The 10,094-nt window shown below is 44.8% G+C and overlaps 1 protein-coding gene across 1 annotated transcript; it reads right to left on the bottom strand.

Annotated features, from left to right (window-relative positions):
- Positions 1-5,529: 5,529 nt before the first annotated feature.
- Positions 5,530-9,790, bottom strand: HRH3 (histamine receptor H3). Its single transcript, XM_032127346.1, has 3 exons — positions 9,580-9,790; positions 9,111-9,277; positions 5,530-8,240 (listed from the first exon to the last, which is right to left on the bottom strand). The coding sequence occupies exons 1-3, from the start codon at positions 9,788-9,790 to the stop codon at positions 7,362-7,364; spliced, it is 1,257 nt and encodes a 418-aa protein (XP_031983237.1). The 3' UTR covers positions 5,530-7,361.
- Between the last annotated feature and the right edge of the window lie 304 nt (positions 9,791-10,094).

Below are 10,094 nucleotides of genomic sequence, written 5' to 3'. Positions count from 1 at the left end.
GAGTTTGGGCAGCTAGAGTGCTCTGTCCAGACAGGACTCACATTTATCACATTTAAAAAGTAACCTGGTAAAAAGTCCCTGTAGTAAATCAGTATTTTCTTACTGCATTGCTTTAGAAAATGTTTCTTCTCTTCTCTTATCCACCCCCACAGCAGACATGTAATGGAAGTTTAATGTAGTGGCGCAAAACAGCAATTACTGGGATGCTGAGCTCTGTCTGAAAAACCCAAAATCTGATAGCATTAAATAACTCCAATGCCAGGAGTTGTGGGTTTGAAGCTTGCCCCACTTTGCAATGGGTTGGGTGCCCCATTAGCTGTGCTTATGCCCCTTGTATCTATAGGCTGAAAAAATGTATTTAATTTTGGTAAGCTAACACATCTCTGTTTCTAAATCAACCAACATTTTCTAGCTTCATGAATTAATTTATGGACATTAGGAAAATGGTTTTGATGGATGAAAATTTAATGGGTTTAAGTATTTATTTTTTTTTAATTACAGTACCTTATGTTTCTGAGTGATTTTTTAAATCTTCTTTCAGTGGTGGAAACTGAATCATGGAAGGCTGAGGTCCAAACTTAGCCAGGCTTGGAAAAGCCTACCTCCCACTGAACTTTAAACATTCTGAATTAAAATATCTGTCTGGATTTGGACCCTAGCAACTTGCAGAGTCACATAGAAATTCTGTGGCATGACAGATGATCTGGAATTTGGAAAATAATCCTCCAGTATCCACTTTACCCTCTTCATGGAACTGCAGTCCATGGCAGTGTTTAGGAGCTTTAGGAGAGCCCACTCACACATCTCCTATTTATTTTTTAAGGCATTCAGAATTTCTTTCAAAGTAAATAAAAATTAATCTGTAGATGGATAACAACAATTGCCATGTGAAACATGTACAATTTACTAACTGGTGCTACTAATTGATGTAATTATCACTAATTAACTGTTCTAAAGATAGTGATTTTTGTAATTGTTATTCAATGGCTTGAAGTGGCTTATGAAGCGTAGACAGTTCTAGAATTGTATGTTAAGACTAAATTAAATTAGTGCTACAGAAGTTATTTTCCTAATGTATTTAGCCTGGAATAAAACTGTTATCACATTTAGCTAACCAGGGCTCTTGATGAATGGGTGCACAGTAGAAGATTTGCTTTTAGTGAATATTTAAAAAATAGCTATATTCCCTCTTTCATGCCAGGAAAGCCTGAGTGCTTGTGCATTAATGGAGAAAATTATTGCAGAGGATCACAAATGTGATTGAATAAAGAAGGAACTTGCTCAGATTTTCTCAGAAAATGTCATGCTTGTTCTGGTCTTTCAGTAAATATATCTGCCTTTTCAAAGGCAGTTTGGTAGATTGTCAGCACACAAATACCTCCTCAGAGTCTGTTGTTAAAGTGGCATTTAGGCTGACTAAAATTTATGTTCTGTGTTCTTTTGTTGTGGAGGAGGCAATTCTGATTTGATAACTTGTTATGCCAATATTGGGAGAAATTAATATTGATTACAAATATTTCCTATTTACAAATGGTGGCTGGAAAGCACTTCTCTAAAGTGGTGCATAGTGATGGTTCTCAGTGAAATAACTGCTGAGGTGAAAATATGGTTATTAAGATGAGTCAATCATAATGACCTTAAAGAGCCAATTTCCCCAGCTTTTAGTTGTTTGTTCAGTACTGCTGGAGCATTCTCAAGAGGTGAGTGAAGGAAGTTTGAATTTCTGGGTTTTTTCGAGGGAAATCAGTATAGTCCCCATGTTCTATGGGATTCTCTCATTTTTGAGGTTGTCACTTCGTAGCAGAGGACAGGAGCATGTGGGACTTGTGAGGGGGAATTTCTAGGGGATTTCAGCTCTTTCTGAAATAAAGATGAGTTGTTCTGCAGGCTTCTGTTTGCATGAGGTCTTCCCAGTGACTGCTTCAGGAAGGATGTGTTGGGTATTTTGGTCCTCTGCTGAGGTTTTATGTTGCCCTGGTGCTGTATTCTTCCAATGAGAGACATCATATTTGACTGCAGACTTTTCCTTATGCTGGAATTAGCTGTGTGTCAGCATTCCTCTGCCCATACAGTTCCGTAAAGTCTTTTGCAACCTTCATTTTGATTAAGAATTTTAATGGCAGCAACAAAAGATCTTGCTCCTTCATGAAAGCTCTTGACTAACAGCTGAATTCCCAGATGACTGACCACAGGCTTCATAGAAGTATTACACATATTATTTTATCCCTGTGTATTTTGAATACAAGCTGTGTCAGGGATATTAAATGGTGTTTTAACCACAATGGTCTGTCAAATTTGTGCTTTTTAGAGTATAAAGTACAAACGATTTTCATAATGGAGGGTGATTGCTCTGCTTTGTCAAACTGTCTTCAATTCACGGACACTGCAGGGTGTACTTTTATTCTCATAAAGAGTACTTTTATTCTCATGTTCAAGGGGTTATATGCAACCCCCAATATTGTTTGTTCTTCAGTAAACAGCTTCTAAAGGCTAAAGCTGTGTGAGCTGTTAGTTAACAGCTAAAAAATTTGCCAGAACTGTTGCTGCCCTCCTAGCAGAGAGCTTGTTTTTTGTGAATGCTCAGAGAGATCTTGAATGAGATTATTAACTACTTTTAAATCAGTTTTCCTTCAGTGTTAATTGGGCTGCTAAATCCTAGGATATTGTGTTAAAAATAATTCCAAAGTCAGTGTCACACCAGAGACACATTTGTGTGCTTAAAAGAACAGATGTTTAAGTTATGGGTCCAGTCTGCTTTTAAAAACTCCAGTTTTGTCATGAAGCCTTTACAACACAACCAAAGGTCTTGCTTAGTGCCTCTAAGTCATTTCAAAAAAAATCAGGTTGTAGCATTTTAAAAATGGTCTTGTTCTTCCCCCACAGATGTGCACATAGCTCTACCTGCGATGTTTGGTACTTGGGTTAAGTATCAGCTCCCTTTTGCACCCAGACTGTGCAAGCAGCTTGGAAATTATGGAGTAAGATTGTGGGGCTTGTAAATAATAAGTAATGCTCATGCATCCTGGACTTTAGCAATAAAAATGGTGCTGATTGAACGAGTCATCAGCATTCCTGAGCTTGCAACAAGAGGTGTAAGGACAGAGCTGGGGTTTTTTGCCTTTGAGGTGTGTACAGGTCTTCCTCCCTCAGGTGGTGGTGGGTTTGTTGAATTAAGTGTCAATGATAGTTTTCTATCCCAATAAAATGGTGGTACTGGGTTATAGGTAAGACCTTTCATCTGCAGAATTCCTAATTGCTTTTCTAAACCCCCCGAATTCCTTAATCCTGCAAATGCAACTATATTGACAGAAAATTGTTGTAAGGAGGAGAGGAGGAGATTTAAAGGTTAAGGGAACAGAGAAGTGCTGTGAGTTCCCTACTGTCCACAGGAACATCTGTGTAATCTTGCATGAAAGGCTGGCTTTGTGGTGTCAGAAATTGAGAGAGCTTTTCTCTTTTGTGGCACTCATCCAGGGCAGCTTGCAAAGAGTTTTTATTCTTGTCTGATTATTCTCACATCAGAAGTAAGGGTAATAACACTCCTTATTGTGCCACATCTATTTGCAGAACAAGTTCTGTAGAGTGCAGGAAGTCTCTTTTAGGACCAGGTCTGCACTGCAAAGTTGTGCTGGTGTCACTGCTTGGGAGCTGGGGTTATGAAAAATTAATCTTCCCTCACAGAAACCATGTTGTTAAAGTTCTTTCTGGCAAGGAAGTTAACCCCTGATCTTTCCACCCTAGTTCTGCTGTGAAGATGAATGGTCATTTACAAACATGAAGGAAAACCATTAGCATTCTTTCAAACCAAAATATAATCACATCTTGCTAATTTCAAAGCCCTTCCCTCCCAGCAAATATCATTAATTATCCCAGACAGGTGTTTTTCAACAAAAGCTCCTTCTTGCGTTCTCTCTTCTTCTCCAGCCTCCTACTTGAGCTAATGAAGCTTCAGTGATATCTGTGGAACAATGGAGCAATTTGTGTAACTGCAGGTTGGAGAGAACAAATAAGGGATGGTAATTGAGGAAGGGCTGGAGGAGAGGCTGCAGGAGCAAAGTTCCTCTGTCTGTGTAAAGAGATCTCTCATTATTGGTGATTAGGGAGGAAGCATTTACAGAGACAGAAAGAAAGTAGCTGTGCTGAACTAAAAAAAGGGGTTTTTGATGGTTTATTGATATGCAGATGCTGTTCTAGGAAAAGACCACAGACCTCGTTAGGGCAGGCTTTCTGTCCTCGAGTTAATGGAGTGTAGGTTTGTATGAAGAGAGGGGAACTGGCATCACCTCCACACAGCTCCTATGGGAAGTCACTTATTCAAAAAGCTCCCTGGACCTGACTTGAGCAGCTGCATGAATGCTGTTTACTAACACTCTGTGCGTAAATTGGATGCTTCTCTCTGGAATTAGCTGGGTTTCTTTCCTCTGTGGAGATGTTCCATGGAAATGAAGCCTATGTGCTTCCCCAAATATTTGAATCATGTTCATAATTCCTATGTGCTTCCCCAAATATTTGAATCATCTTCATTATTCCAGCAAGTCTTCTTTCATGGTTGTTGAAAACAGGTCCTGCCTGCTTAGCTTAGGCCTAGACAATAGGAAAGAGGCATTATTTTAGCAGGTATAACAGATGAATTATACACAGGTGTTTTGCTGGGCTGGTTGACAAGCAGCCCTACCTTGTCTAGCGGTTATGCATTTTCACAATTCATAATGTATTATGCCTAGAATCTCCCAATCCCTGCCTCTTCCAAATACGTATAGACATTTATATTCCAAACACTAAAAATCAGCAGAATTCAAATACTCTTTTAAGCATATTTGAATTAGTCATCAGCTGCTCTGAAGCTTCAGAGCAGCTCCCAGGCTTTTCAATATGAAACCCAGGCTCAGGTGTGACCTCATGTCCAGGCATAAGTAATTATTTTTCTTTTTTATTTGGCAAAGATAGGGCTCTTATTCCAGGAAGGAATGTAAGTGTCTTCCCTGCAAAATCCAACAATGAATAAAATTACTTTCAGTCAAGTGTAGATAATTCTGCCCAAAAGGAGTTCAGAGACCATGAAAATACTGTGCAAAAGGCTCACAAGGAAGGTGTAACAACAGGCACCTTCTTTTATCAGAATGAGTGATCTAGTGGTTCCACCTCTCCCGATGAACAACTGAAGAGAGCCACAGCTGGAAACTGGTGCCTTGGCCACATTATGACTTTGTCATTTTTAGGCAGACCAGTGGGGTTTGTAAATTACAGGAAGTGTTATTGTTGATGTAACCACTCCAGATCTCAGCTGCATGTAACATGCTCTTGAAAAGACCTGAAGCTGGAGAGAATTGAGTGATGTGCACTCACCACACCCTCAGGGGGCTGCCAGGAACCTGCTCACCAGAGGTGAGAAAAACTCAGCTGTTTCAGGAGCTGTTTTTTCTGTGACATGTATATCTGCCTTCTCAGGCAAATCCATAGAGGTTTTGCTTCCAGTTGGATTTTATCATTTCTGACAACACCTTGTTCACCATAAAATATTCTGCAAGCTTCTTATAAAAATACTTTATTGATGTTTTCAGAAGGGAGCAGACACAGGGAAAGGTACAAGCAGGCTCAACAGTTCATCCTGTCAATTCAGAGCACACATACTTCGAGGGGTATATTTTAACCCATATATAACAGACTGACAGAACATGTCACAAGTCTGAAATATCACATACACGAGACAAGACATCATTTAGAACCTGACTTCAGATGACAATACTGATCTACTTGACAAATATCACTGGGATACAGTGGGATGGCATTTTCTTTTACTCATAGCAGCAGCCAAAAAGCAGTTTGCTTGCAACAGCAAAATGTAATTGGCAATCACAACATCATAAGCTTTTGGGTACTACTTTACAACATTTGGGTTTCTATTTGTAAATGTAGTTTTCAGACTTAGGATCTTGAGCTTCTCTGTGCAATACTGTTAAATAAGAGCATTCGCCATGGCAACTAATTACTTATTTGTGTTACTACATCATTGAGCAGCGTCAGCAGTGGAATTAATCTGCTTTTTGGTCAAACTGCCTCTGTGCCCAAAGAAGTTACAGAAGAAATGGGCAACTGTGATGGGGAGGAGTGATAAAATGTCCAGGATTTTATGATAAGACCAAGGCTAGGGCCCTGGTCTCTTGAATCTGGTGCTCTATCTGTGCAATCATTTGACTGTTCCAAAAAAAATGTGAAAATTCAACAATAAAATAATTGATGCTTATGTTGACTGAATCAGCTCAACCCAGGTTGAATGAAGTGAGGTATTTTAAACTCCATATTTCAACTCCAATGAAGTGAGATATTTTAAAAGGAAGAAGGCAAGAAACCGAAACTTGATGAATTTAAGAGGTTTGAAAGGAACACTATAAAAAGGAACATAAAAAACACAACACAAGATTTACTTCTCTCTGAGCTTGTCATTCCCTAACACAGTGCCAGAAGAGTATCTTTAAGATCCTGCAGAACAGATTTGAAAATGTCTTTGGGTTGTCATGGTGGAGTCTGTGGAGAAGCTGGTACTGTGCTGGCACCTTTCACGTAGGCACAGGAACCCTTTTCTGGGGGCCTTCCAGGGCCCATTCCTGCTGCGTGGCTCTGGGCAGGAGGGAAGCACTCCCATGGGACCACTGGGCAGTGTGTGGCAGGACCCAAAGGAAATCAGACCAGTTTTGAAGCAGGGAGGGATCAGGCAGCGCCAGCAGGGCACTTCAAGATGCTCAGTGCCTCAGAGTCTGGCTGTAAACTCCTTAGGGCAGAGATCTGTCCCTTCCTGAGGTGTGGAAGGGACATCTATTGCACCCCATGGAACAGAGATCCAGATTATGGCTGCAGCTGCTGTAGCAGAAATGATAAATGAGATGTTTTTCTTTTGAGGTTTGTTCTTTTCTTTCTGTATCATCATCTACATGTAATAGGTGCAAGGAAAAAACGCTCCCATTTACGGGAAAGATCAGGTCTGCAAACAGCTAAGCTGTAGTTTAGTGCAGTAGTTTAAAGCCAGATATTTTGTTAGCTTTTATTTTTCGGTTTTCAGTTTATTGGAGAAAAATGCTGGTGCTGCTCAGGCTGACTAGGTGGCAGCAGAGCTCTTTTGTGGCACCTGCGAGTGGCGGACACAGATTTCACTACCTGTGGTTAATGTCAATAAACCCCTTTATCCTTCTATGTGGGATTTTGTTGTTGATAAACTAAAATAAGTTAATAGTGGGCTCTTTTCTGCTTTCCTCACCTGCCCCAGACCACTGCTCCTGGGTTCTTCCAAGGAAACAAGCTGTAGTCCCAATACTGCAGAAGTAAACTAAGGCTTTTCTCATCCTCACACTGGGCTGGCTTCACTTTCAGTAGTTCTGAAGGGCATTGTGAGGCTGAATCGTCAGCTTCTTGGGACAAAGGAGTTTAATAAAAGCCCTTCTGAAGCTGGAGTGGCAGAGAGGGTATAGGACAGGGTTGACAGCCGAGTTGATCCACAGCAGCCAAAAGGAAGTCTCATACCAGAACTCAGAGATGCACTGGCCGTGGCAGCCAGCGCGGATGATCATCAGGAGAGTGTACGGTGCCCAGCAAATCCCAAAAATGCCCACGATGATTGCCAGTGATTTGGCCACTTTCTTGTCTCTAGAGAGCCTGAAGCGTTGAGTCGTGCTCTGGGACATGGTCTTCATCCGTTTCTCTGAGCACAGAGTGGAGGCTGAATTCTTACAGCTCTTTTTGTTGCAACACTTCGGTTTCCTGGAGCTCTCCGAGCTTGTTGCCAGCAGATCTTTGGCATCCAGGCTGGAAGTGGAGGCTGCTCCTTGAGCTTTGCTCTTAGAAAGGTCGAGGGTTTCAGCTGACTCCTTCTGCTCCCACTTACAGCATTTCAAAGAAAGCTTTGCTTCTGGGCTCCTTTCCACCTCCTCAGTGAAGGACTGATTGTGCACTTCATGGAAAACATCCAGGCGCATTTTGGTGCGCTTCTGTATGTTCAGGTAAATGCTTAGGTTGAAAAACATCACGCTGATGAAAGGAGTGAAAAACTCCAGCGTGGAGGCTGTCATGAGGAAGTACCAGTTGTAGAAGAACTCAGCGTAGCATTCCCCGGTGGGGATGATGCTCTGGCCTGATATGTACTCCCAGCTGATAATGGCAGGTCCGTACAGCAGGAAGGCAAACACCCACACCAGCACCATCTTCAGCACTGCTTGCCTGATGTTGCCTTGCTGGGCTCTGTAGGTGACCTGCAAGAGGAAAGCCTTTTCTTACACACAGTCCCACACCCCAGCTGGCTGAGGCTCCTCACAAATGGACTGCTAGCACTCCTGGTAAAGTTGCTAGGCAATATCCCAGCAGACCAACAAATTGGTATGCCATAGGCAACAGGAGCAATTGCTAGATAAATCTCACTCTTGCAGGGAAGATTTAGAACACTCATTTTACAGCTCCAAAATGTGGTGTCTGCTAAGTGGAAATGTACAGACTTGGCTGGAGCCTGGCAGTTGTCTGCACCCACCACTTGCCTGAGTTGTCCCCAGCTACTCCCTGCAAGTCACAAGAAGAGGGACTTGACAAACTCCTGGGCTGAATCCGTGTTGTATTTGCAGTCAGGGAACGAGCAAACAGCAGCGGATCAGATCTGCCTGTGAACTGCTCGTTACCTCCTGCGAAAAGCTGAGCATTTTGATCTTCCCACACACCCAGGGACCTCCCCACATTCCCTTCCAAAGCCGGCAGTGCAATCTACTGCCGCGGTAGCCAGGGAGAAGCTGCGAGTCTGACTGCAATCCACTGGTTTGTCCTGGAGATAATAAGCTCTTGCAATTAGTTAAAAGTCTGCTTACCTGGCTGACTTGCTTGTACGCTACTATCCCGTCACCTAGGAAGGGGACACCTGCACAACGGGGTCTGAGCCTTAAGTGAGTTAATTGTGCCGGGAATACCAAGCTGAAACCACCACTGAATTATGTGTTCGTGGATGGTTATTGCTTTCCAGGCTGAAAGCTTCGTAATTTCTGGAGGAGTCAAAGAGCAGCTTTTAATTACTGCAGAGAATCTGGAGAATAAAGGAGGAGGAGAGTTATGTCCCTCTCAGCTGCCATGACAGGACTCACCGCTCTTGTCACCGAGAGGAATCTGTCGTAGCTAATTAGTACGATGTTGAAGACCGAAGAGGTGCAGAGCAGGTAATCAACCACCAGCCAGAGTTTGCAGAGGCTTCTCCCAAAGATCCATCTCCCCGTCAGCACATAGGGCACGTACAGGGGGATGCAGAAGGCACCTGCAAGCGGAGGGGCCGTCCCCGGTGAGACTCGGGCTCTGCGCGGTGGCTGCCCCGGGAGATCCGCGGGTGCCGGGTGGGTCCTTCCCTGTGACGGAGGGAGAGGCCGGGGGACAGCGGGAGGGGACCGGGGACTGCGGGAGGGTGTGGGGGCAGGAGCGGGGCATGGCCGGAGTGGAGGCACGGCCCGGGAGGAGCAGCCGGGCAGGAGGAGCCCCGGCGGCTCTGCCCGCCCCGCCGCCGAGTTGCTGCCGGGCCGTGCCGGTGCCGGCGGGCGCGGCGCCCCGCGGGCGGCACTTTACCTACGAGGAAATCCGAGATGGCCAGGTTGAGGAGGAAGAAGTTGTTCTGGGTGCGCAGGCTGGAGTCCGCCACGAAGGCCAGCATCACCAGCGCGTTGCCCGCCACGGTGACGGCGATGAGCAGGGCCATCAGCGCGCCCAGCGCTGCCGTGCCCGCGGCGGCGAAGCGCCCGGCGGTGGCGGAGCCGTTCAGCGCCCCGCCGCTCTCCATGGCCCGCACCGCTCCCGCCGCGCCGCCGCCGCGGGGCTGCTGCCCCTCCCCGCCCCGCCCGCTCCCGCCTCCTGCTCCGGCCCCCAGCACCCTCGCGTACCCCCCGAGCAGCCCCGAAACCCCCAGAGCATCCCGGAATCTGCCCAAGCATCTCTGCATCCCACTAGAGCATCCCTGAGCATCTGCACGCTCCCACGCACCCTCTCAGCCCGGGAGCATCCTCGTATTACCCCAGAATATCCCTTCATTCCTCCAGAGCACCCCTGAGCATCCACGCATTCCCCTCTCAACCTGGTAGCATCCT

The sequence above is a fragment of the Corvus moneduloides genome, chromosome 17 (assembly GCF_009650955.1).
Source record: "Corvus moneduloides isolate bCorMon1 chromosome 17, bCorMon1.pri, whole genome shotgun sequence".
Classification (NCBI taxonomy): Eukaryota; Metazoa; Chordata; class Aves; order Passeriformes; family Corvidae; genus Corvus; species Corvus moneduloides.
Note: the sequence above shows the minus strand (reverse complement) of the source record. Positions and strands in the feature narration are given on the sequence as shown.